The sequence below is a fragment of the Ceratotherium simum genome, chromosome 33 (genome assembly GCF_057802395.1).
Source record: "Ceratotherium simum simum isolate JZ-2026a chromosome 33, ASM5780239v1, whole genome shotgun sequence".
In the NCBI taxonomy this organism is placed as follows: Eukaryota; Metazoa; Chordata; class Mammalia; order Perissodactyla; family Rhinocerotidae; genus Ceratotherium; species Ceratotherium simum.
Window position 1 is genome coordinate 345,257 of NC_141932.1, and position 27,358 is coordinate 372,614.

Below are 27,358 nucleotides of genomic sequence, written 5' to 3' on the forward strand. Positions count from 1 at the left end.
GGTTAAGTGTGCGCCCTCCGATGCTGGCGGCCCGGGTTCAGATCCCGGGCACGCACCGCTTCTCCGGCCATGCTGAGGCCACGTCCCACATACAGCAACTAGAAGGATGTGCAGCTATGACATACAACTATCTACTGGGGCTTTGGGGGGGGGGGAAATAAATAAATAAAATCTTTAAAAAAAAAAAAAAAAAGAAGGGATTCTACCCAGTTGTACCAAGATGCCAGCACCTTTCAGGTCCCTACTCTTGGGGCCCATTGACTTCCTCGTGATAAGGCTTCTGGAAAATCAAGTCTTAAAAGACTAAACCACCTCCTTTAATTCCAGGGACTTATAAGAGGCCCAGAAGGCTTCCTTCCCTACTGGAATCAACTCTAATTGGCCAAATGGAAGAGTCTGACATCTTTTTTTTTGTTCTTGCTATTTTAATTGTCAGTTTACTCTCACAGTGACACTGAATCAAAAGAAGGAAAACTGTACATAATCCCACAAAACAATCACAGATGTCCTCATGTTGTTTTGCTTGCCTATAGGTACACACTTGAAATAATTTGTTACCCAAATAAAAATTGTACCACCAGGGAATGAAATACTACAGAAGGTTTAAAATGGAAAGCAGTGTCTCCTGCCCCACCCCAGCCAACGGTCACATATCCCACCAACCACTTTTACCATTTCCATTCCAGTTCTTCCTGAGGCTACCTCTGGAATTCTGATCTTTCCTGGCCTAGCGACTTGACATCGCTGCTCCTCTATTTGCTTCCAATTTTTGTCATATTAGTTTCGAGCTCTAATTTTGATCTCCTAAGTACTCTAACCTATTATATTTAAAAGCCTACTTCCTCAGAGGAGGCTACAGGGACCCCCCACACACACACACACACTTCTCTTTTCCCTCTACTTTATAACAGCTGCAGGCTGTGCTGTGACTGCTTGTGACAGGACTGATGACAATGGTGCTCTACTCTGTTGCCATCATGAAATCCTGTCACAGCTCTGGGTTTCTTTCTCAAATTAAAAAAACCAGTACCTACTGTTTATATCCTATCTACGCAAACACTGTTCAGTGACGGGCCAATCAAAACAATCTGATTCTATTTCCTTCTCTTTTATTCCAATTTCATGAGTCCTCTGCCTCTTCCAGAAAGAATTATTAGGATCAGGGTCAAATGAATATTCCTTTCTAGTTTGCTTCACATTTGGACAATTGTCTTGTACAATTTGTACATTTTCTTGAACACTTTGTTTACCTTGAAGTCTCTGATTACCTTTTTTTTTTTAATTTGAAGAAACATTCTTTACAAAACCATATTCCTGTCTTGGTTTCAAAATTATTCTCTCCAGAAGTTTCTGTGATGTCTTTTTAAATTGTAGTGTTCTCAATTTCTCAGGCTGCATGGATCTTATCAATCCTGGATAGTGGTTGGCATGATCTGAAGATCTTCCTTCAGCTCTGGGAAGTTTCTCTTTTTCTTTGTTTTTTGGCCCAACCACCTTACTTTTAATTTCATAGTCTATTCTTGTTATCATAATTCTCTTTTTTAAACAGCATCTTGTATTTATCTTCTGTTTGCAATTATTTCTTGACTTGCTCTTAGAATAAAACATTTTAAATATTTGGTTCCCCTGAACAGCTGTACTCTTTGGGGTTGGTTTTTCTGTTTTATCTTAGACATTTTTTCTTCCATGTTGAAGGCTCTCTTCAAGCCTGTTACTCCTTGGCTCCCATCCATACTGAAGTGGCTATTGGAAAGCAGATGGAAAGCTCCACAGATGAGTCGGGCTGGCTTAATAGCACACCTTGCTTTAGGGAGGAAAGGGCAAGAACTAGCTGTTAGGATGCAGGTCCTTGAAACTCCAAAACAAGGCAGCCCTTGTTCAAGAGAATACACCAGATTCCCTAGTCCCCCAGACTAATTTTTTAGCACATAACTCATTCCCTGCTTTATTTTTTGCTTACCCACAGCCAGATACTTAATGCAGGACAAGGAAAAAAGGGGAGATGGGGGGAGAAAATTTGGAGTTCATGGACAGACCTCCAATTAACCCTGCTTCCCTGGCCCACCCATCAGTCTGCATCTCTGAGAGGTCCGTGACCACCACTGCTGCAGCCCTCTTCACGCTCCTGGCTTCAGCCTTTCCCACTCTGCACCAGAAGGCGACATCTCCCACCTGCTTTCACCTTGCTCAAGTTTGCAGTAATGGCCTCTCCCATGTTCTTCACCATTGTTGATTTACACTTCAGCCTTTTTTTGAACATGCAGCTGAGCTGACATTCTTAACCCACCCTCTGTGTTACATGTTTTTATGTGGTTGTAATGTTTTGTGTACATACTATTTTGGGCCCTGTTTTCACTCACCTGATATTTTCCATATTGCTACGCACCCAGTTCTGATTATAGTCAACCTAACTCAGCAACAAAGTTGAGTTAGAGCACAACAGAGTCCCTGAAATATTCAGAACCTACTTTTAATTCTAACAAAACCCATTTCAGAAGACTTCCCATCCTCAGTCTTCCTTTAATTCGTGTTGTTAATTGCTGGTTTACATTGAAAATGGCTGGTTTCATATTTCATCACTCAACACCAACTTCCTCATACAACGATTTCTTCCTAGATGAAGTGTCTGGGGCTCTGTATCAAGAATATCTTCAAGTCCCCCATCATTTCCAGGACTGTGTTACAGGGACAACATCTGATTAAGTTTGGGTGGGTGGCTGTATTAAAAAGATTATCTGGTAGGAAATTCAGAATGGTACTGTACCCAACTCCTGTTAAGAGCTCTGACTGAAAGTTTTTCATCAGTGGTCATGATCATAGCTTCTCAGATAAAGGAAGTAGTAAACACATTTTAGTGTACATACAAATCACTTGCGCTGCTTTTGGAAACTGCAGGCTCCTGGGTTTTACTGCCAGAGATTCTGATTTTGTAGATCAGGGTAAGCTTGGTAACGTGTGGTTTCAACACTTACGCCAAGCAATTCTGATGCATGGGGTCACTGAATCACATTCTGAGATTCATACCTCGGTCATCTGATGTCTAGTAAAGTAGGCCTGGCAGTAAGCTTTTCCATCTTGATTATTCATAGGGTTTCTCTCTCATGAGTTTTCTCATGTTGAACAAGGGATGTATTATAACTGAAAGATTTCCCACACTCAGCACATTCATAGGGTTTCTCTCCAGTATGAATTCTCTGATGCCTAGTAAGTTGACACCGCTGGCTAAAGGCTTTTTCACAATGGTTACACTCATAGGGTTTCTCGCCAGTGTGTGTTCTCTCATGTTTTGTAAGGGTTGACCGATCATTGAAGGCTTTCCCACAGTTGATACATTCATAAGGCTTTTCTCCAGTATGTGTTCTCTGATGCTCAGTAAGGCGTGACCTCTGACTGAAAGCTTTAACACACATGTTACACTGATAGGGCTTCTCTCCAATGTGTGTTCTCTGATGCACAATGAGGGGAGACCTCTGGCTGAAAGCTTTTCCACAATAACCGCATTCATAAGGTTTCTCTCCAGTATGGGTTCGCTGATGCACAACAAGCTGTGATCGCTGCCGAAAAGCTTTCCCACAGTCACTACATTCATATGGTTTCTCTCCAGAATGAATTCTCTGATGTGAAAGAAGGTGAGAGCTCCCAGTAAAGGCTTTCCCACACTGATTACATTCAAAAGGCTTCTCTCCAGTATGAGTTCTCTGATGTTCAATGAGGTGAGAGCTCCCAGCGAAGGCTTTATCACACTGATTGCATCTATACGGCTTCTCTCCAGTGTGAATTCGCAGATGCCTAATAAGTTGAGTGCTTCGGATGAAGGACTTTCCACACTGGTTACATTCATAGGGCTTCTCCCCAGTGTGTGTCCTTTTATGTGCGACAAAGTCAGAGCTTTGGCTAAAGGACTTTCCACAATGAGCACACTCATAAGGCTTCTCTCCAGTATGAATTCTTTGATGTACAATAAGGTTCGAGTTCCACCTGAAAGATTTCCCACATTCGTGACATTTATATGGTTTTTCTCCAGTGTGAGTTCGCTGATGCCTAATAAGTTTGGAACTCTGGGTGAAGGATTTCCCACACTGGTTACATTCGTAGGGCTTCTCACCAGAGTGAGTTCTCTGATGTACAACAAGGTCATAGCTCTGGCTGAAAGACTTCCCACACCAGGTACATTCATAGGGCTTTTCTCCAGTGTGTGTCCTCTGGTGTACAACAAGCTTAGAGCAACAGCTGAAAGATTTTCCACACTGATTACACGCATATGGCTTCTTTCTGGTCTGAATGTCACAGTCAGTAAAAGATGAGGCCACACGGAAGGCATTACGGTTCTCCTCACATCTGAACGGTGCCTCTCCAGGATCACTTATTTCAGTTTGTACAAGGCATTCATCACACTCACACTGACTTTCCCCAAAATGCACTGGCTTGTGTTCACTCAGAGACATGCTATGATTAACGATATCTCCATAGTCCTTACAGTCATCGAAGTTCTCTGCTGAAAAAATTATATTACGAAAATGAAGGGAGGTACCATAGTTGAAAGAGCCACTACTGACAGTACATTCATAAGGTTTTTTATTTCCCATTTCATCATTTGCAAGTTTATTCAAGTAAATGCTCTGACAGAAGGCTCTAGAACTTTGATGATTTTCACAGGGTTTCAGATCAGCCCAGTCTTTTTGATGATTAATGAAAACAGAATTCTGTTTCAACTTTTTAACCTGTGAGTCTAACTTATGGAAATGTGTTCTTGTGGATAATGTTGGAGGCACAAGGCTTAAGCTCAGACGACTTCCCCGAAGGTCATGCTCACAATGTTCCTCTTGAGTAAACAGTCTCTCTGAGGTGAGTCCTGTTTGACTCAAAGAAGCCAAGTCCTTGTGCTCCCCTAGCTGGTCCCTCCAACCCTGCACTTCTAATGACACCGACCACAGGCCCTCTTCCCGGATGCAGCCTTTCACTTCCACGCATTGGGATGGTTCTTCCACAGCAATATCCTCTTTGGAAGCTGGCTCTTTCTTTTCAAGAGTAGTCTTCCAGTCTGAAAGAAATCCAAAATGCCTGAATGATGGAGAAGCATTTGAGGGGAGGGTGGGATGAAGGAGACCACCAAGTATGAAGAGGTGTCTCTGGGTTGGTTTCTAATCCACGGCCTGTAATTTCACATAGGATGTGAAAGGGAGGGATGGATCAGCAACAGGAAATCAGTGGTAAAGTACAAAAAACAAGCAAAGATAATGAGGTGGTGACCCAGGAGGACTGGTCCCCGAAGAGAGAGCAAAGGAATAAGAAGAAGCAGGGGAGGGTGAAGATTAGAGAATCCACTGAAAGAATTGGATCTGAGGTATACAGCCCTCAATAACCACAAAAGATACTTATGTTCTAACTGCTGGGACCTGTGAATATGGTGCCTTATTTAGAAAAAGGGTCTTTGCAGATATGTTAAGGATCCTGAGATGGGGAAATTATCTGGTGGGCCCTAACTGTCATCACAAATGTCCTTATAAGAGGCAGGAAGAGGGAGATTTTATACACACAGAGAAGGTGATATGAACATGGAGCAAAGAGATTTGAAGTTGTTGGCCTTAAAGACTGAAGTGATGTGGGCATGAACCAAGGAACACCACAGCCACCAGAAGCTGGACAAGACAAGGACAGATTTCCTCCTGCAGCCTCCCATGGCCCTACTGACACCTTGATTTCAGCCCAATGATATCGATTTTGGGTTTCTGGCCTCCAGAACTGTGGGAGAATCAATTTGTGTTGTTTTAAGCCATTCAGCTGGTAATTTGTTACAGGAGCCACAGGAAACTAAGGCAGTATCCTAACTGGTGCCTCTACCTAAATTACTGACCCAGAATCTTAGTTTATCTATTTTCTAGTTCTGGATCTTGAAACAGGACTCTCAATACCAATACTGACTTAATATTCTTAATGCACCATTTCTACCATTTCTTCAGGCTGCTCACAGAGGAAAAAAGTCTCTTGAACCACTCCAAAACTGATGCCACAAACTCCCCAGAAAAGCACTGTTGTCCCTGAAGCAGCATGGTTGGCCAGACTGGGCTGCAACCAGGTTTCACCAACTGGCAACTTCTGAGGCTCATTTTCCTCAGCAGTAAGCCAAGAACAAGAACGCGTAGCTTACAAGGTTTACTGTGAGGCGTAAACAAGTCAATATGTGAGCCTCACCTGGTGTGTGGCATACAGTGCACTGTCAGTACACAGTACCGTTGATAAAGTCACCCTTGTTACAGTCCTAATGGGGACTCCTCCCTCTGTTGAAGATATCAGGCCTCTAACAACGAGTGCCACAGGCTTCCAGCTCAGGACTCTTGCCTGGTTCTCCAAGAGTCCCCCTTTACTTGTCACTCTGCCCATTTCAGTTATGTAGCCACTCACATCCAGTGCTATCAAGGCCTCTGCTCCAAGTCCCCATACTTTGCTCTCTGTGCTCACCAAGGAGACAAAGATCCTCCATCTAGCAAAGTGTTAACTACACTTTCTGGCCATCTCTTAACTTTCAGGAGGATGTTTCCCTCGTGTCAAAGAAAGACAGCCTTTCCCTCTTGGGCAAGGTCCTTACCTACACTCAACACCCCCACAACCAACACTGTTCTCCTTTCAAAACTCTGCTGTGTTCCTTTGGGGTGTGGCCTTGGAATCTCTGATGATGAGAACTTTTTCAAATGCAACAATAGTTCATTGAAGCGGAGTGAAAGAGTATTTGGGGACGAGAAGGAGGAAAGAAATATTTGGGTGGCTAAGATGTGTCCAAGTTGTGCCTAGCCATTGGAAACTGGGCAAAGGAGGTTAAACATTCTACAGCAGTGTATCTGTCAGGATTGTGAAATGAGGAAGACAGACTGTGCAGGTCAGCCAGAAAGTAACTCTATGACAGACAAGAGAGATGCTGCCAGTAAAATGAATTCAGAGTGACATCATTTGAGGACCAAGGATAAGCAAAAGTAGGTGAGACTTCAGAGGAAAAAATAACATGCTGCAGGCAAGAGAGTTACAGGGTAAGAAAGAGCAGGAACACATGCAATAAATTCAACGCCTCCAGGCTGGGGGCATGTCAGAAAGTGGTGTGAACGTCAGAAGGTGGTGTGAAGGACAAACATGATGCTTACTGCTAGATGAAAGCAGCCAGTCAGAAAAGTCCACACACTGCATGATTCCAACCATAGGACAATCTGGAAAAGGCAAAACTACCGAGACAGTAAAATAATCAGTGGTTACCAGGAGTTAGGGTGAAGGGAGGGATACACAAGTGGAGCACAGAGGATTTTTAGGGCAGTAAAACTACTCTGTAGGATACTGCAATGGTGGATACATGACATTATACCTCAGTCCAAACCCCAGAATGTACAACACCAGGAGTGAACCTAACATCAACTATCGATCTCTATTGATAATAACATATCAATACACGTTCATTATAATGAATGTACCACAGAATGCAAGATAGTAACAACAGGGGAAACTGTGGGTGAGGGGCGGGTGGTATATGGGAACTCTGTACTTTTTTGCTCAACTTTCTGTAAACACAAAATTGCTCTAAAAAATAAAGTCTGTTGATTAAAACAAAACAATAAAAAAATCAGAAGCAGCCCCTTGGGGTGATGAGCATGTTCTAAAATTGACTGTGGTGATGGATGCACGTGCTGTGAATATACCAAAAGCCTTTGCAAACTTTAAAATGGCAAACTGTATGGTATGTGAACTGTATCTTGATATAGCTGTCAAAGAAAAAAAAATTCCAATTAGGCTGACACACTGGAACACATAAGGAGGTGGGTCTGTAGGATGAGAAGAGGTGAGAAGCAGGTCCAGGAATGGCGACTTAGTAGGAATCCCGGAAAGAACAGGTTGCTGCCATTTCCTAGGACGCACAAGTTCTCACCACACCTCAGCATCATCTAGAAGTCATGTGAACATCCAACACGCAGGAGGGGGTGGACGTCCAACTGCAGGGCAAAGACTAGTCCTGAAGGGGAGGCCTGAGGAGTTGCTGCCCCAGGTAGAAGCCAGCACGAGGGGCTCGAGGAAAAAAGGGAGCATGAGGACCTGGGAATAAAACAAGGTGGCTGAGGGGTGAAGACCAAAGGGATGACAGGAACAGAGTGAACCCACGGGTGAGAAATGGCCAGACGACAGTGACATGTGTTCTCCATGGGCTAGGATGGAGGGACAGGCTGATGTGGATGAGAACGCGGCTGCCCTGTTAGACATGAGGAGGCAGCAGAGAACACCGAGGAAGTTCCTTGCAAACGGCCTCCCTCATCCTCGGACCTAGGGTCTATGGAGAGCTTTCTGCCCATGTTAACCAACTGGGCTGTGGGCTTGTTCTCACCTCGGAGAGGTCCCTGCTTCACCCTCCAAGGGTCTTCCCCTTGCTCCAGCCAGGAGATCACATCCAGTTTGGGAAGCAGAAGCCCTGGTCAATGGGAGAAAAACACATGACTTGGTGCTCTGCCTGGAGACAAGGAGAGACAAGGAGAACCACGTCCTTGGGCCCAGCGCTTTGCCCTGGGGTCAGATGTGGATGGACTAGGAGGCCCCTGGCACCACCCCAGGGAAAACTCCCTGCTCCCTGAACCACAAGTCACAAACCTGCCGTGGAGGCTGAACAAGTGGCCTACCCAGGATCTGCATCTCAAAGGGACCCACTTCTGGAATGCTTCAGCCCAGTCCGGGCAACACCACTGAGAAGAGCCACATCTTTGAGTCCCAGAGCCCACCTTACCCAGGGAGACCAGGTGGCTGCAGGTCTCCAGAGTCACGTCGATGTACAGCATCCTCTGGGCTGAGTCCAGCTGTCCCCACTCCTCCTGCGTGAAGGTCACAGCCACATCCTTGAAGCTCACAGGGGGCTGAAAGAGCAGAGTGTTACCATGGGGCCCTGCCTCCCTGATGTGGAGGTTGGGGGGCTGGGACAGCACAGGGCCGGGAGACGGTGTGTGTTGAAGATGATGTCCAGGAGCACCCCCAGGGTTCTCGCCTTTGGGCTATACTCAGCTCAGACACAGACCCAGGCCCATGGTGTTATCACTTCTCTCTGAGCATCTTGCTGGTCCCACCAGTGATCTTGACTCTCTCTCCTGGGAAATGCCGGAACCCCACTCAGAGATCCCCACCCCCCACTTCTCTACAAAATCACAGATCTGAAGCCAGTCAAAGAGAATGTTCTGCATCAGCAGTCAGCAAACTCCAGCCCATGGGACAAATCAGGGCTGTGGTGTGTTCTTAGAAGGCTAATGCCATGAGCTGAATTGTTTCCCCCTAAATTCACACATTAAAGTCTTACCCCTTAAGGTGACTGTATTTGGAGACAGGGCCTTTACGGAAGTAATTAAGGTTAATGGAGGTCATAAGGGAGCGCTCTAATGTGATGGGATTGGTGTCCTTATAAGAGGAGAAGGGGATACAGAGGCCTCTCTCCCCACCATGTGGGGACAGAGAAGGCGCCATCTGCAAGTCAGGAAGACAGTCCTCACCAGAAACCAACCCTGCTAGCACCTTGACCTCAGACATCCAGCCTCCAGAACAGAACATTTGAGAAAACAAATGTCTGTTGTTTAAGCCCCCAAGTCTGTGGTATTTTGCTACAGCAGCCAGAGAAAACTAATACACTAAGAATGGGTTTTATGTTTTTAAAGGACCATGTGAAAAAAATATGATAGAGAGCGTATGTGATCTGCAGAGCCTAGAACAGTTCCTACCTAGCCCTTTACAGAAAAGGCTGGTTGAGCCTACTCTCAAGGAAGGCCGGCAGGCAAGGGGCCAGGTGCCCTGGCCCAGTGCCAGGCCTGAGTTGGCATCTCAGCTTCACAACTTACTAGCCGGACATCTGGACGTGTCCATGAACTTCTCCAGCATGAGTTGCCTTGACGTGACTATGAAGACAGCCTCCGGCATCAGGGAGTCTCACAGGACATGAGGGGAACTGAGCCCTGGCACCCGGGAAGCGTGCAGACAATACATGGGGTGTTGGGACCCTGAACGAGGTCAGGGACCTGCTCTTCGCCCTGCCACGTGCTGCAGGCATCTAAGAGTACAGAGGCTCAGCTCTGCCTGCCCTCAAGGCCCACTGAGCAACCACCAAGAACAGAAAGTCTGAAGCAGAGACCTGGCCCAGGGAACCAGGTGAGGGAGACTTGGGCTGGGTCTGGTCCTAGGAGCTCTTGGCTCATACATGCAGGGAAGGCACTTTACCTGCAAGGAGCCCATGGGTTTCTCCCGAAGGCATAAGGAAGCACTGTTGAGCTCTCGTGTGTGCCAGCCTGAAGAGGCAGCTGCTATTCCTGGACCCATTTTACAGCCAAGGAGACTGAGGCAGAGAGTGAAGCTCCCTAACTCACCTGGGATGGGATCGGCTGAGATCGCACTTCCATTTCCTTCTCATACCTGAAGAAGCTGTCGTGAAGAGGGCAGACATCCTCAGAAGGCAAGGCTGGGGTTGAGGAAATAATTAGGGATTCAGCCCCACCTCAGAACTCCCAGGCTTGCGAGCCCACCCCCAGCCCCAGACAAAGGAGAGGTGGCCAGCTCAGCAGAGGAACATCCCCTTGGGGTGTGAGGAGCAGAGAGGCAGGGCTCTGACCACGCAGCCTCCCTGTCCAAGGCTCTGAGGTCAGCCGAGGCGGCTAAGCTGGCTTTCCAGGGGCACAGTGGACCAGCTGCCCGGGTCTGGGATGCCCCAGGCTCAAGGTAAGTGCCCAGGCACGAGCCGGGGTGTCTGAACTGCCAGCCCACAGATACGCAGTCGCCCCTCAGCACTCAAACAAAGGAGGGCCAGTTTCTCTTGTCATTTCTACATAGGGGGAGGTGGAGGTGGAGTGACAAAACAATTGTACAATTTAAAAATATCCCAATGAGTCCGGCCCGGTGGCACAGCGGTTAAGTGCGCGTATGCTCCGCTTCAGCAGCCTGGGGTTCACAGGTTCGGATCCCGGGCGCGCACCGACACCCCGCTTGTCAAGCCATGCTCTGGCGGCATCCCATATAAAGTAGAGGAAGATGGGCAAGCATGTTAGCCCAGGGCCAGCCTTCCTCAGCAAAAAGAGGAGGATTGGCATTGGATGTTAGCTCAGGGCTGATCTTCCTCACACACAAAAAATTAAAGTTAAATAAATAAAAAAACCACAGTGAAACATCGGCTGGTTTCCAAAAATGGGGAGGAGGGGAATGGGGATAAGGAGGATATGAAAATCCCCAAGAGGACAGCTAAGGGAACTTGGTGACAGGGTGTTGTCCCAGGTGCACCCTCCCTCACGCTGTTCTGGAGGTGCCAGGGTGCTGCCCCATGGCCTGGGCGGCTCGCCTATCACCCTCTGCTTTCCTTCACTTTGTCATCGCTTCCCACTCTGCTTGTCCCACTGAGACAGCCAAGCAAAACCCCTCCAGAATCTTGCCCCAAATCTATCCCCATATTTGACTCCTGCTCACCCTACCTGTACCAAAAGCACACCCACACTCATGCCCATGCAGGCACGCGCACTATCTCCCCAGTCACTGGTCATTGGCATGGCCCAACATTCCTGAAATACACCCTGGCCGTGCCTTTGCTCACACCCAACAACTGCTCACTCCAAAGATGCGCCTTTGCTTTGCCTGGTGCCTCTGGTTCACAAAGAAGCTTGAACCCTCACCCCCTTGAAACTCGGAACAACTACCACCTGGCCTAGAGGCCCGGAGGGACCGACCACTGCCACTCATGACTTCCAGGAGGCAGACATTCACCATTCTCCCAGGTTTGAATGCCGGCATCTTCCTCACCCCACTTTCTCTATAAAACCCATTTTCCTGGAGAATCAAGGATTGAGTCACCCATCAGGGAAATCATGCTCTCTCCGTGCCTTGTGTTTCTGGCAGGTCTCACCTTTGCCTTCAAATGCTTGGGTAAGTTCTTCCACCAGTGTCATCTCCTCTTTGTGGTTCTCCGGGTGCTGGGGTTTCTCTTAGGTCTTGAGCCCCACAGAGAGTGTGTCAGGGGGGCCTGCTCCAGGCCACCACCAGCAGGAACACAGGACCCGCAGCCGGCCGGAGCCTCAACACTTGCAGTTACTGGAACCACAAAACCCCCGGGGGCAGCTTCCCGCCAGCTCTCGTTTCCAAGACAATCTCTTCTGAGAACCCGACTGCTTCCACACGCAGATGGGGGCTGAGAGCTCCCTTAATTCCGCAAGGACGCTCTCCTTCTGGGCACAATCTGTATGTCGGGTCCCCATCTCTCTTCCTCACACAAACTTAATGCTCTTCAGGCAAAACAAGCATTTAACTCCTCCAAGAATAACTAGAAAAAGAAGAGAGAGGGCTGAGCAGCTATTTCAATGCTGATGCAGAAGACAATGCCTTCACAATGCAGGGCTGTGTATGACCTGGCGCTGGACCAGGACAGATATGGCAGCAATACACATACAAGGAATGGAATGCCAGAATGATCAGAACTGCTATCAAATAAGGACCTTGGGGGGAAAACCGTTCATATCCCACTAAAAAACGTTTAAGGCAGAACATAAGTCTGTGACAAAACGTTCAACATGCAAGTCTCTCAGAGTTGGTGCGAGCACACACTTACCTGACTCGCAGCATTAAACTTACTCAAAAGAACAAAGCGACCTCCCCCCAAAAAGGCAAAAGCTCCATCCACCCACAACGATTCAGAGTGGCCACACTGCCCCCAGTGCACACCTAACACGGCGAGTGCACAAAGGGCTGACTCGTCGGGCCTGGGCTGTCCTGCCCTGCACATCCCAAGGAAAGGTCCCTTCCCCAACCAGCTGCAGGGAGGTCCCCTCTGTCCCTTGGGGATATCCTGCCTGATAAACTGTCTTTGTTTCCTCAGGGACCCCACCCCCCCACTACAGTGAGTGTCAGGTTCAATTAAAGGACAAGGCCACCAAGAGAAACACGAAACACACCTCCAGGACGTGTGAGAAAGTCGGCCATTTCCGTAAAGCGGTGGTTCTCAACCAGGGACAGTTTTGCCCTGAGGGGACATCTGGCAATGTCTGATGACATTTATGGTTGTCACAACTTGCCCAGGGGTAGGCGTGGAGGGGAAAGCTACTGGCTACCATCTAGTGGGTAGAGGTGAGAGATGTACTAAGCATCTTAAAGCGCACAGCACAGCCTCACCAGAGAACGACCCAGCCTCCTGCGTCGACAGTGCTGGGGATGAGAAACTCGGCTTCACAGACAGAAAGGAACCCGAAGGCAAGGCTGTGTCACAGGGGCACCAGGACTTCAGCTAGGGGGCAATCTCACAGTTTAGCAGATCTGCAGAAAATCTGAGGCTCTAGATCACTCAGCCCCCTTTATTTTCACCAACTTCTCTTCCCGAGTGAAACGGAGAACTCAGAAGCTAGTTAGGTCAGAAGTGACAGCCAACTCTCAGGATCCTCATCTCTCATTGACCAGGAAAAGGCAACCTACACAAAAGGCTGTCACCCACCAGATGCCACCAAACCTGTGTCCACATCCCCTTCCACTCTTTCCTCCTCTGCCCATGGTGCAGGTTGCCTGCCTCAGCTGACCCCTTCCATTGTGCACTGATTGGGGTTTTGCAAATTTTTTTTACCATGACTGTGTTTGGCTGAATAATGGTCCCCAAAAGATGTCCAGGTGCTAAGCCCCAGAAACTGGGAATATGTTACCTCCCATGGCAAAAGGGATTCTGGACATGCTTTTCAGTTCAGGATCTTGAAATGGGGAGACTGTCCTGGATTTTCTGGGTGGGCCCAATGTCATCACATAGATCCTTACAAAGAGGGAGGTAGGAGGGTCGGGGACAGAGGAGGATAGGTGATAACAAACACAGAGGCTCCTGGGCCACAAACCTACACCTTGTCTCTGCCAATTGCACTGCAGACCACTCACATACTTCTTAATCTGGAAATGTTTATTTTAACACCTGATCCTTATCTGTGTGCTGAGAATGCAGGGGGTTGAGCTGGGACACTGAAAGTTCTTTTTGACACCTCCTTCATGCTCACCTGTCACATTCAGTCAGTCACAAAGACCTGGGGTCCCCGCCTTTCAAATATCATGTGCCTCTCCACACCCTTGGTCCTTGATGCCTGGCCCAGCTATTGCTTCTTGCTTGGGATACCACAGCAGATCCGACTGGGTCCTGCCTCCTGTCTTTCCCCCTTTCTCCCTGGAGGCCACAGGGACCACTATGGAATGCAGCTTCTATCACATCACTCTTCTGAGTGGCAGCTTCCCACTCCACAGGTGAAAGTCCAAATTCCTCGACAGGCTCTGGAAGTTACTTTCTGGATTAAAACTACCCATGGAACGCTGGTTCAGATGCTCACTGTGTCTTTCAGGCACAGGAACATCTTTCAATTCCCCAAGCTCACGATGCCGCACCTCCAGTCATCAGTATATGCTTTTCCATCTGACAAGCACCTCGTTACTCTGCAAAGCTGTGACTGAGTGACTCCTCAAGTCACTGCTTCCATGCCAATGAGGGGCCATGCAAACGAAACTCTGGGCTACTAGTGAAGTTCACACACTGAGGTGTCCACTCTGCTCCAATGACAGATAAGATACAAAAAGAAAGCACGTAAGAGACACAGCAAGGATAAAAAGCATCACTGAAATCTCCATGGATGAGTGGAAAGTAAAGCAAAGTGGTGGTGGGTGTGGGGTCCTCCGGATATGGGCCTTCAGGGCCCATGCAGGAAGCTGGCAGAGGCTGGGGTCTGGCTCCTGTGGCTTGAGAGGATGAGCCATGTGCCAGGCTGTGCTGCACCAGAGCAGAGGCCTCAATCTAAAACCAGAGCCACAGTACCCCATACCCCACTTGCTGGAAACTCTGCTGACAAATGCTGCAAGGGACAAGCAAGCTGTTGCCTGGTGTATTAGTTTCCTGTGGCTACTGGAACAAACCGGCACAAACGTGGTAGCTTAAAACAACATGAATCTATTCTCCTACAGTTCTGAAGGCCAGAAGCTTTTCTGCTGACTGCCTTTTTAATTTATTGCTTTCATCTCTTTGTGACTTGTTCTGAGAAATGGGTGAGCTGAGGCTATATAACATCTAGAAGGGCATTCCTAACTCATGATTTTCTTTTTAAAAGTCACCAATAGATAAAAGTGAAGAAGTCTGAACAGCCAAGTCAGAAACGAGTAAACGAATAGCCAGGAAGCTACCCAACCTCACCAGAACCAAGAACCCCAAACACAGGCTGAGGTGTGGTGACAAGAGCTGCTCGGAGGGAATTTGTTACAAATGGAGAGCAGCGTGGCTGCTCTGTATACCAACAGCCTGAGTTATCAAGATCTCGAGTCTAGAAAGCCCATCATCGAAAAGACAGAGCATGGGCCAGCCCTGTGGCTTGGTGGTTAAGTGCACGCGCTGCGATGCTGGTGGCCCGGGTTCGGATCCCGGGTGCGCATCGAGGCACCACTTCTCCGGCCATGCTGAGGCCGAGTCCCACATACAGCAACTAGAAGGATGTGCAGCTACGACATACAACTATCCACTGGGGCTTTGGGGGGAAAAAATAAAATAAATAAAATCTTTAAAAAAAAAGAAAAGACAGAGCATGTTTTAAGGCTAAAGATGTAGATCACATTATAGTGAAAAAAAAAAAAAAAAGGATGGAGGGGGATGTAGCCTAAACCTTCAATGCGAAGAGTTAAGCAATCTGTGGAGGGCCGGCCCTATGGCTTGGTGGTTAAGTGCGCGCGCTGCGATGCTGGTGGCCCGGGTTCGGATCCCGGGTGCGCATCGAGGCACCACTTCTCCGTTCATCCTGAGGCCGAGTCCCGCATACAGCAACTAGAAGGATGTGCAGCTACGACATACAACTATCCACTGGGGTTTTGGGGGGAAAAAGTAAAAAAAAAAAAAAAAGCAATCTGTGGAACATCCTTTTGATGTTTTATTGTGGACCTTTTAAAGTAAGGCTTTCAATAAATAATATTCATGAGGAATGTTCAAAGTTGTAAAAATTTTAATTTATTTAAATTAAATTTATTTAATTTATTTAATTTATTTAAAAGTCACAGAGCAATCACCCTCTTGGGCATTTATTCCAGAGAAATGAAAACATGTGCACAAAAGCCTGTACACAAATGTTGATAGCAGAAATTTCCATAATAACACAATACTGGAAACAACCAAAATGTCCTTTGATGGGTGAACAGTTGAAGAGTGGTACATATATACCATGGGAAATTACTCAGCAATACAAAGAATGAACTATCATACATGCAACAACCTGGATAGCTCTCAAGGGCATTAAATTTAGTGAAAAACATCAATCTCATAGGATAATTAAACAAAAGAGAGAGAAACATATCACATTCATGGATTAGAGGACTTGTCAATTCTCCCCAAATTGATCTACAGGTTTAACCAATCCTATCACAATCCCAGCAGGGTTTTTTGTAGACATAGACAAGTTTATTCTAAAATTCCTATGGAAAGAGAAAGACCCTAGTATATGTAAAACAATTTTGAAACAAACGAATAAACCGGGAAGAATCACTCTGCCTGATGTTAAGGTTTACTCCGAGCTGCAGTAATCAAGACAGTGTGGTATATTGGGCCGGCCCCGTGGCTTAGCAGTTAGGTGCACGTGCTCCGCTGCTGGCGGCCCGGTTCGGATCCCTGGCGCGCACCGACACACCGCTTCTTCTGCCATGCTGGGGCTGCGTCCCACATACAACAACTAGAGGGATGTGCAGCTATGACATACAACTATCTACTGGGGCTTTGGAAGAAAAAATAAATAAATAAATAAAATTATAAAAAAAAAAAGAAAAAAGACAGTGTGGTATAAGCAGAGAGAAGAACACCTAGACCAATGAAACAGAACAGAGAACCCAGAAACAGACCCAGAAATATATGCCCAGTTTATTATCATTTTTTTAAGGTATAAAAGAATCCAATGGAGGACAGACAAACGTTCAACAAATGGTGCCGACAACAGATTATCCATAGGCAAAGAAATGAACCTCAACTTATGTCACATCTTACATGAAAATCAACTCAAAATGGATCACAGACATATATAAAACAAAATATTAAAAAAAAAAATAGGAGAAAATCTTTAGGACCTACAACGAGGCAAAGAGTTCTTTGACTTGATACCAAAAGCATAATACGTCATAAATTGGAATAATATCAAAATTTAAAAAAATGTTTGTTGTGTAAAAGCCCATGCGAAAGGATGAAAATGACATATTATACACTGGAAGAATATTTGTAAACCACATATCTGACAAAGGACCTGTAGCTGGAACACATAAAGAACTGTGAAAACTCAATATTAAATAAACAAAAAAAATCCAATTAGAAAATGGACAAAAAACAAGAAAAAACATTTCACCAAAGAAGATATACAGATGGCAAATAAGCACATGAAAAGATGCTCAACATAAAAAGTCATTATAGAAATGCAAATTAAAGACAAAATGAGATATCACTACACACCCATTAGAATGGCTAAAATTCAAAAAAAGTGACAATACCAAATCCTGGAGAGGATGTGGAGAAACTGGATTACCCTCAGACTGCTGGTGGGAACGTAAAATGGTACAGCCATTTGTGGTGTGAAAAATAGTTTGGGAGTTTTTTAAAACTAAAAATGGACTTACCACATAATCCAACAAATGTACTCTTGGGGCATTTATCTCAGAGAAATGAAAACTTATGTCCACACAAAAACTTGTACACAAATGTTCATAGCAGCTCTATTTATAATAACCAAAACTGAAAACTACCAAAATGTCCTTCAATAGGTGCATGGTTAAATAAACGGTGATACTCAATACCATGAAATACTACTCAGCTATAAAAAAGAACAAATTAATGATACATGCAACAACTTGGATGACCCTTGAAGGAATTATGCTGAGTGAAAAAAGCCAAGCCCAAAAGGTTACATACTGTATGACTCCATTTTTATAATATTCTTGAAATAATAAAAATATAGAGGAGAACAGATTAGTAGTTGCCACGGGTTAGAGACTGGGGGGAAGAGGTGGGTATCGATATAAACACATAGCAGGCAGCCTTGTGGTGATGGAACAGTTCTGTATCTTGACTGTGGAGGTGGTTACATGAAGCAACTCATGATAAAACTGCATAGAACTATATACACACACACTAATGAGTGCATGTAAAACTGGTGATATCTGAATAAGCTCCTTGGAAAGCACTAATATCAACGTCCTGGTTTTCATATTGTAGATAGTTATGAAAGACGTGGACACTGAGGGAGGTTGGGTGAAAGGTGCACAGGATCTCCCCACACATTTTTGTTTTTACAACTTCCTAAGAATCTATAATTATTTCAAAACAAAGAGTTTTTAAAAAGTTATATAATGTATGAATGCATTAGTAAAACATTCTCAAAAGGACAAAACCATAGGGATGAAGAACATATCAGCTGTTGCCAAGGGACAGGATGGGGTGCAGGCTGGGTGTGAATACAAAGAGGTAGCAAGAGGGAGTTCTCTTGCGGTGACAGAAGAGAAGCGGCTACTGTCAGAGTCCTGGACTCGAAGGACTGCAGGGTGATGGAGAGAAACGAGCAGATTCATTCTCTACCTTGGAGGCAGAATGGCTTGTGTGACAGATGTGGGGGACAGGGAGGAGAATCAAGACAGGTTAAGATTGGACACAATTTCCAAGCGGAGATGTTACACAGGCAGTTAGATCTGCCAGCCTGAGAAGGAACTGGGGCACCAACAACATAAAAATATTTAAATCCATAAGACTTAGTAGTGTTTAAATTAAAGAACAATAATGAAATTACAGAGAGAAAAAGAGGACCCAGGACCGAGGGAACTCCATGATTCACAGATCCGATGAAGGAACAGCCCGTGTACAGAGAAGAAAGTCCAGATCAATCTTTTTAATTTTCCCTGGGAAAAGCAAACAGTTCTGTCTGCACGGCACAGAGAAAGGTGTGCAGATAAATAACTACACATAATCCAGCTTGATATTACATTTAAAATAATTTAAATTTATATATTTTATTTTATATTCTAATTGCTTTTTATATTTTATATTCTAATTTGTCTTCTTGATCAGCCAAATTTTAAAACATGTGTTCAAGTTTCCCCTGTGGTTTTTCTCATGTTTCCTTTATGTTAGTAAGTTTTTGCTTTATAGCTTTGTGATGGTGTCTGGTGTACACAAACAATAACCAAGATTATTCTATCTTCCTACAGCCTAACTTTTATCCCTAAAAGTATCTTTCTCTTAATGTTGTTGCACTAAAGTTTCACTTTATCTGACGTTATCTTGCCACCCATTTCCTTGTTATTTGCTTTCACCAATAGACCTATGCCCATCCTTGCCACCCTGATCATCTGTCCCTTGTAAACAGCACATAACTTTAATTTTTCTACTTTTAATTCAGTCTGAAAGTGCCTGTGAAAGCAGAGTTTCATCTATCACACTGACTGTGAGAACTGGTCTCATTCCTCCCACTGCAGATCATGTTTTCTATTATTTCTGCTTTTCCTCTCTACTTTTTCATGAGGAATCAAATTCCTTTAAATAATTTTATTTATTTATTTTTCCCCCAAAGCCCCAGTAGATAGTTGTATGTCATAGTTGCACATCCTTCTAGTTGCTGTAGGTGGGACGCGGCCTCAGCATGTCTGGAGCAGCGGTGCATCGGTGCGCGCCGGGGATCCGAACCCGGGCTGCCAGCAGCGGAGCGCGCGCACTTAACCGCTAAGCCACGGGGCCGGCCCTCAAATTCCTTTAAATGTGCTTTTCCCTTTGGTGATTTGGGAGCTATACCATATGTTCCTGTTCCACTATTACTAACTGTCACACTTTAAACACCTCCCTATACTTCACTATCTCTACTGATTTACCACAAACCAACAGTGAGGAGGCCTGCCTGCCTGCCTGCCTGCTTGGAGACAAGAAATTCAATCCTCTTTAACATCTATGTTTTGTCCTCCTCATAACCCTCAATTTCTATTGAAACAGTTTAGAAAATTAATTCGACTCTGTATTAGTTTCCTATTGCTCCTGTAACAAATTAGCATAAATTTCCTGGTTTGAAACAACATAAATTTATTATCTTATGGTCACTGGTTTAAAACCAAGATGTGAGCAGGATGCGTTCCTTCTGGGGGCCCTAGGGGGGCCTACAATCTTTGGTTGTGGCCCATGGTCAGCAATCGCATCACTCTGACCTGTTTCTGTCCTCATACCCCATTCTCTGACTCTGACCCTCCTGCCTCTCTCTTATCAGGACCCTTGTGATGACACTGGTCCCGCCAAGATAATACAGGATAATCTCCCCAGCTCAGGACCCTTAACTTAATCACACCCGCAAAGACTCTTTTGCCATGTAACCTAATATATCTAGAAGTTTTGAGGATTAGGATGTGGATATGTTTGAGGCCATTATTCTGCCTACCAAAAACATTATGTTTTTCTATCGTTACAGAGAGCTTGGTCTCCTTTAAATATTCTTTCCTGAAACCTACACAACAATTACAACCAATTAACAACAACGGTTTAGATTTTTTTTTTTTTGGTGAGGAAGATCAGCCCTGAGCTAACATCTGATGCCAATCCTCCTCTTTTTGCTGAGGAAGACCAGCCCTGGGCTAACATCTGTGCCCATCTTCCTCCACTTTATATGGGATGTCACCACAGCATGGCCTGATAAGTGGTGCGTCGGTGCGCGCCCAGAATCTGAACCTGTGAACCCCGGGCCACTGCAGCGGAGCGCGCGTACTTAACCGCTGAGCCACGGGGCCGGCCCCCAACGGTTTATATTTTTAAAAAAATATTTAAAAGTTTTTGGCCGGCCCCGTGGCTTAGCGGTTAGTGCATGCACTCCACTGCTGGCAGCCCGGGTTCGGATCCCAGGCGTGCACCGACGCACCACTTCTCCGGCCATGCTGAGGCCGCGTCCCACATACAGCAACTAGAAGGATGTGCAGCTGTGACGTACAACTATCTACTGGGGCTTTGGGGGAAAAATAAATAAAAAAATAAAATTAAAAAAAGTTTTTATTTCTTTATCTAACACTGTCACAATCATAATGGTGACAATGTTTAAAAAACCAACACATATTCATGATATAAAAAACAAAGGTGCAAGACGAAATGTCAGAATATTCTGTCCCATTTTCAAAAGGGAAGGCTGTGATTTCTTGCGTATCTTTCCAGAAATGTTGTCTAAAAGCTCATATTTATTTTATACTGTATAAAATATGTGCTTTATCTTCACACGTGCACACACACAAATGTAATCAATGTGTACTAACTGGCAGCTTTTTTCACTTACGGCTCCTGAACTCTGTTCTGTATCCATACACACATCAGCTGCACTCCTTTATATGGCTTTCTGCTCATCCATTCTACCCAGGGACCATAAGTTATTTTGATGGAGATTTAAGTTTGTCCCGTTTTTTGGCTATTACAAGTAATGGGCAACAAACAGCTTTGCACGTATATTTTACACACTTGTGGATTTCTGAAACAGAAATGCCAAGAGGGGGCCGGCCCCGTGGCTTAGCGGTTAAGCGTGTGCGCTCCGCTGCTGGCGGCCTGGGTTCGGATCCCAGGCGCGCACCGACGCACCACTTCTCCGGCCATGCTGAGGCCGCGTCCCACATACAGCAACTAAAAGGATGTGCAGCTATGACATACAACAATCTACTGGGGCTTTGGGGGGAAAAAAATAAATAAATAAAATCTTTAAAAAAAAAAAAAAAAGAAAGAAATGCCAAGAGGTAGAACTGCAAGGTCAAAAGGATGGTGGCTGCATTTCAAAATTTCAGTAAATGTTGCAGAAGCTCCGGCAAATGGTTGTTGCCATTCACACCACTATGACTCCCCCCAACAGTGTGAGAGAGGCCAATTCCCTCTGCTCTGAGATCAGAACACCAAATCCTGTTAAAAAAATAATTAACTCCCCTAAATTTAATATGTAAGTTCAATAAAAATATCAAAAGGATCATTTTTTTAACTCGACAAAATGATACTGAAGCTTCTTTAATTAAAATAAAGACTTATGAGAAAGAAGAGGAGCAAGTAACAGACATGAACAGGTAATCCATAGCAAAATAAACTGCATGGCTGATGAAGGCAAAAAGCTGTTCTGAGTCAAGACATGTGAATTAAAACAGCATGGGGCCTCTGACCCCAATCTCCTCCCCTGGCTCACTCTCCTTGCCTTTCACCCCTCAGAATCCAGTGATGACTCAGGCTGTATTTATAAACCAGGTGCTGTGCCTTGCACTTTGCCTGAATTCATGCATCTGATCCTCCCTGCAACCCCACAAGTGAGATTAACAGTATCGTCCCCATTTTGTAGATAAAGACACTGAGGCAGAAAAAGCTTGAGTGAAGCTGGGGAGTAGGAAGCCAGGAGCTCTGCACCCATGGCCCTAAACACACTGCCATCCTGGCTCTCAGCCTCCCCATCTGGTACACCCCTGCCCAGCCCACTGCCCCTGCCTTCTTTCTTCGCATCCTCCATCCGGGGCCCACCAGTCAGCCTCTCTCACTTGGATGCTCTGCACAATCTGCCCCATGTCACCGGCGGCCCTCTCTGCCTGCCCCTGCTAGCTTCTGAGTCCTGGGTGGTATGCAGGGACACCGACATCCACTCCATCTCCATCCCACTTACAGCAGCAAGTCGATGCTCTCACTCCCTCTTCTGGCCCCTCTCACCATTATCCTCTCCGTGCAATCCCGCCTCCCAATTCACTCCAACGGATGACCCTGGACGACTCCACCTTCCTGGCACACAAACTCCTCTAGGCCTGCACCCTCCCTAGTGGGTCCTCTCAACTGCTCAGGGGAAAGGTTTTCCTTCTGGTCAAGGTAATTCCTGAATCCCAGTGCCCCACCCTTACCCCTATGCTCCTGCTCCTCACAGATGAGCCCTTGACAGAAGGGCCAATACTCCCAGTCCCCTCCTCCTTTCCCTGCCCTCTCACTTCTGAACACACACAAATGCACACTACACCCAAGAAGGGTGCCCAAGACCCTACATGAAACCATCTTGTCCTGACACTCCTGCCCATCCTTGAGCAATCTCCCACTGTCTGTGTCCATCTCCACCCTCTGATCTTCTCTTTCCTTGCCCAGAGGCATCCAAGGGCAAGGGCTGGGAACACCCACTCTGCAGCCAGCCTGCCGGCTTTCAAAGTCCCAGCTCCACCACTTGGCACTGTGGAACCCTGAACAGCCCTCCTTAACCTCTCTGGGCCTCAGTTTCCTCACCTGGGACATCTGGGAGAACTGCAGGCCCTGCCTCATGGTGCTGCTGTGAGGATTAAATGAGTTGCATTTATAGAGCTTAACATCGTGCTGACACACAGTAGTGGCAGATTTAGTCGTACCAACTATACTTGGACATAAAATTCCCCTTCCGTTCCTCACGCTGGACTTTGAAGGGCACTGGTCTGGCAGGGTCCCTCTGGGCTGCAGGGCTGGGGAGGAGGGTGCTCTTTCTCCTCCCTTTTCCAGTTTCCTCTTTCCCCGCCTGTGGGGTGGAGTTTCAGGTACTACTCCAGGCTTCATGTCCAGCCCAGCCCTAACCCTAACCTCCCTCCCAGGCACCCTGCCACTGCCATTCCTTCCTCCACATCTAGCCATATCCTCCACAGACTCCTCAACCCAAACACAGCTGAGAGTGACCAGAAATTCCTTCTCTCTCTCTCTTGCACTGTGATCTCCATCCTGGTTTCTCACTAGAAATGGAAACTCAAAGTCCTGCTCTTTCCACTCCCCCTTGCACTGAGTTATTTCCACAGCCAGATACTTCTAATCCCTGAGGCTCTTTGAAATCCAACCCCAAGCCCTCAGCACAGGGAAGCTTCGTGTTCCTGCTCTCCACACCTCCAGTCCTGCTCACCTCTGCAGCCCCTAACCTGGGGCGTCAGCAAACACAACCAACGTAGGCCCCAACACCCTGGAGTCTGTCAATGCTGTTTGCTCTGCCTGGACCGCCCCAAATTCTTTGTTCACTTGGAAAACATATATTTTCTATTCAAACTGAGTTCAAAGTTCACGTACCAGTGGAAGAAAACGTGTCCATGTTCTGGGGCTAGAGTGGCCTCTGGGGCCGCTGCCAGGAGGCTCCTGGCTACCACCTCCGGCAGAGAGCGCCTCCTGAGGGTGGGCGGCGTCAATGCACTGAGGGAGGAAACGAGACATTAGGCTGGGCTGGGTGGGCAGGCCCCAGACCCCCTATGCCGGCCTGAGATCCTCACCACCAGCTAGGTGCTGACAGGCCGCTCCAGCCTCCACCCAGGGCCTCCTTTGCGGCAGGAGAGCTTCAACCAGCCCGGCCCCTGCCCCGTCCTGCAGCAAGGGAGCTTCGGACAAGATCAGACCCAGTCGGGCTCTGCTGCAGGCGGGGCCCCGACTGGACCAGCTCCCGCCCGGTTCCTGCAGCCGGAGAGACTTGAACCTGACAGGCCGCTGCCCGGCGCCGCAGGAGGAGGGACCTCGGCGGGCCCGTTCCCTGCCACGACGCGGCCCAGGTCACTTCCGCCCGCCCAGGCCCTGTCCTCCATCCCGCTCCACACCGCTAACATCTGAGCTTCCGCCCCGGGTCCCAGGCGGCAGACTCACCCGAGCTCGCGGGGCAATGGCGACGCCTCCGGTGGGCAGCGGAAGTGCGCGAGCTCGGCGCAACGAACTACAAGTCCCAGAAGGCCGCGCGCCGGTGGGGGTTTCTGCCGGCGGTGGCGTGGAGGGCAACGGTGTCTGGGCGCCAGCTGGAGCCTGAGGCCGGGTGTCGACGAGACAGCTTTTTTCATTTTACAGCGGCTCGTGTGGTGGTTTAAGGCGTTGCTTTCCTTTGGCTTTGCTCCTTGGCGCCCTTCTCCCCGCGGCCCCGGATCAACGGACGACTCTGATTCTCCTCATCCGGCGACTGAGGCCGCGACGCCACGGCGCGGACGCCGGCGACCGACGTCGCGGGTTGGATTCGTGTCTGATCCGTGCTGCGCCTCGTCTGCTCCTCGTGGGCCTTCCCGACGCCTCGCCTGCGTGGGCGCGAACGAGGACCGCCTGAGGAGGACGGTGAAGAGCTGTTTCCTCAGCGGCCGCCGCCGTCCCGTGCGCCTGGCGAGGCTCGGTGCCGGCGGCGGAGAGGGAAAGCTTCATGAGACAGACAGGAAGGGCTCCGTGCGCCCGGTTGATTGCGTGTGGAAGTTGGAGGCCGGCTAACTAGAAGCGCGTCACCCATGTTCGCTGAGGGGAGCATCTTTGGCTTTCTCCAGTGGTCCTTAGTGCGACAAGGGGCAAAAAATAGGGAAGCTGGCAGTTAGTGACCAAGTCCTGACTGTTTGGGGCCGATGGCTGCAGGGGTTGTGGGTCAGAGTTGTGTTGTGTCTGGTCTGGCCATTGTGTGTATGTTCAGGCTCACGGCCTGTAGGGAGCAGACTCTGAGACCCACCGCCTGCTGACGCGCCCTGGCTCTTCAAGGAGGGACCGCAGGAAACCTTCCCCGGCCGACCTTCTGGCGGGGACCACTCTGGCTCTGCTCGAACCTCAGGCCGCATAAGCTCCTGGATTGTGCTTCTGTGTCTGGTGCTCCTGTAGCCAGCCTTCCTTGCCTGACTCTCTTGGGGCTGACCTCGTTGGTTGCTTTACCCAACAGCGGTCACCTTACTTGCGTACCCCACACTTGCTAAAATGACCCTGAGATTTGTAGAGTCTTCCAGGAAGTCTGGAGTCTAACTTCCAAAGGGAGAGACTTATGAAGTGGTCTCATGTCTCTTGCTATGAGATTGAATTAGGCAAGGGCATTCTGGCCAAGGAGAAATGACAAGTCTGCTGGGGGCTTCCGGGGAAGTTTTCCTCTTTCTCAAAAATGGACATAGGACACTAGTGTGTCCCCTTTTATTCCCTCTGGATGGTATTGTCTGCATGTCATGTCTAGAACGGTATGGCCATGCCAGCACCATGAGGCAAAGTCAGCATGCTGAGAATGGCAGAGCAGAAAGATGGAAAGAACCAGAGTCAGTAATGGGATCCTTCTCGAGTCACTGAATCAGCTAACACCGAATCTACTAATGTTGCCTATGCCCACTTTGGGGCTTTTCCTTATGATATCATAAATCACCGTTTTTGTTTTTGTTATAGAAAATTTCAACTATACAAGAGTAAAGAGAATAGTGTAATGAAACCCCATACGTTATCCAGCTTTATTTACTGTTAGTGTTGCCGGATACATACCCAGGGTCTTTACCCGCCACACAAGAGGTACCAAATAAAAACTGGAATGCCAGGCTTATGGCAAGGAAAGAGTTTTTATTTCGGATGACATCAGCCAGGAGACAAGAGCTCTCAAATTTGTCCCATCTCCCTGAAAGATGCAAGGCAAGGGGTTTTAAAGGTTGTGAGGGAGAGCATGTGCTGGGGTTTTAGGTAAGGGAGGGGGGAGCGTGTGGCCGTGCTGATTGGCACCTTCCCACCAGCTTGCGTTTGGCCTTGAAGACTGAATTTCTTTCTCTTGACTGACTGGACTTCTGTGGTTAGTTTTCATCTTCAGCCTGCGTTTGGCCTTGAGGCTGAATCTTGATGTCTGGACCTTGATTTCCTGGGAAAGACAGCTCACTCATATACTAAGGAGGGACAGAAAGATATGGTTAGTTTTAAACAACAGTTGATTGTGCTGAGGATGCACAGCTGCAGTTAGCAAAGCTTATCTCCAAGTTTTTGCTAACTTCTAGCCCAGGGAAGATTTTTTAACCTCTTCGTGCTCGGTTTCATTAGCACTCTGCTTTTTGAACTTAGTCTTATCCCCACCTGCTCCCAGCTATCACTGGATTATTTTTAAGTATATCCCACGTATGTCATTTCACCCATAAATACCTAAGAGTCTATCTCTAAAGGATAACGATTTCTTTCCAGAATAGGAAAATCCATAGAGAAAGTCAATTAGTAGTTGCCTACGGCTGGGGGAGTTTGAGGGGAAATGTGAGTGACTGCTAAGTGGATATCAGTTTCTCTTGGAGGTGATGAAAATGTTCTAAAATTGATTGTAGTAATGGTTGTAAAACTGAGTGTATTAAAAATCATTGAGGGGCTGGCCAGGTGGCGCAAGCAGTTAAGTGCGTGGGCTCTGCTGCAGCGGCCCCGGGTTCGCCGGTTCGGATCCCGGGCGTGCACTGACGCACCGCTTGGCAAGCCATGCTCTGGCGGCATCCCATATAAAGTGGAGGAAGATGGGCACGGATGTTAGCCCAGGGCCAGTCTTCCTCAGCAAAAAAAAAAGAGGAGGATTGGCAGATGTTAGCACAGGGCTGATCTCACAAAAAAAAAAAAAAAATCATTGAATTGTACAGGTTAAGTGGATGAATTGTATGTGAATTATATCTCAGTAAAGCT

The 27,358-nt window shown here is 47.1% G+C and overlaps 1 protein-coding gene across 2 annotated transcripts; it reads right to left on the reverse strand.

Annotated features, from left to right (window-relative positions):
• Positions 1 to 200: 200 nt before the first annotated feature.
• On the reverse strand, positions 201 to 24,544 carry ZNF544 (zinc finger protein 544). 2 transcript variants are annotated; one of them, XM_087421968.1, is made up of 8 exons: positions 24,229 to 24,544; positions 24,032 to 24,151; positions 11,885 to 12,298; positions 10,365 to 10,456; positions 8,750 to 8,876; positions 8,357 to 8,440; positions 7,134 to 7,211; positions 201 to 5,041 (listed from the first exon to the last, which is right to left on the reverse strand). In XM_087421968.1, the coding sequence occupies exons 3-8, from the start codon at positions 11,925 to 11,927 to the stop codon at positions 3,084 to 3,086; spliced, it is 2,382 nt and encodes a 793-aa protein (XP_087278094.1). In that variant the 5' UTR covers positions 11,928 to 12,298; positions 24,032 to 24,151; positions 24,229 to 24,544; the 3' UTR covers positions 201 to 3,083. The 2 variants fall into 2 exon arrangements, with proteins under 2 accessions (XP_087278094.1, XP_014649853.2); XM_014794367.2 differs by lacking the exon at positions 7,134 to 7,211 and having other exon boundaries at positions 24,229 to 24,543.
• Positions 24,545 to 27,358: the final 2,814 nt, after the last annotated feature.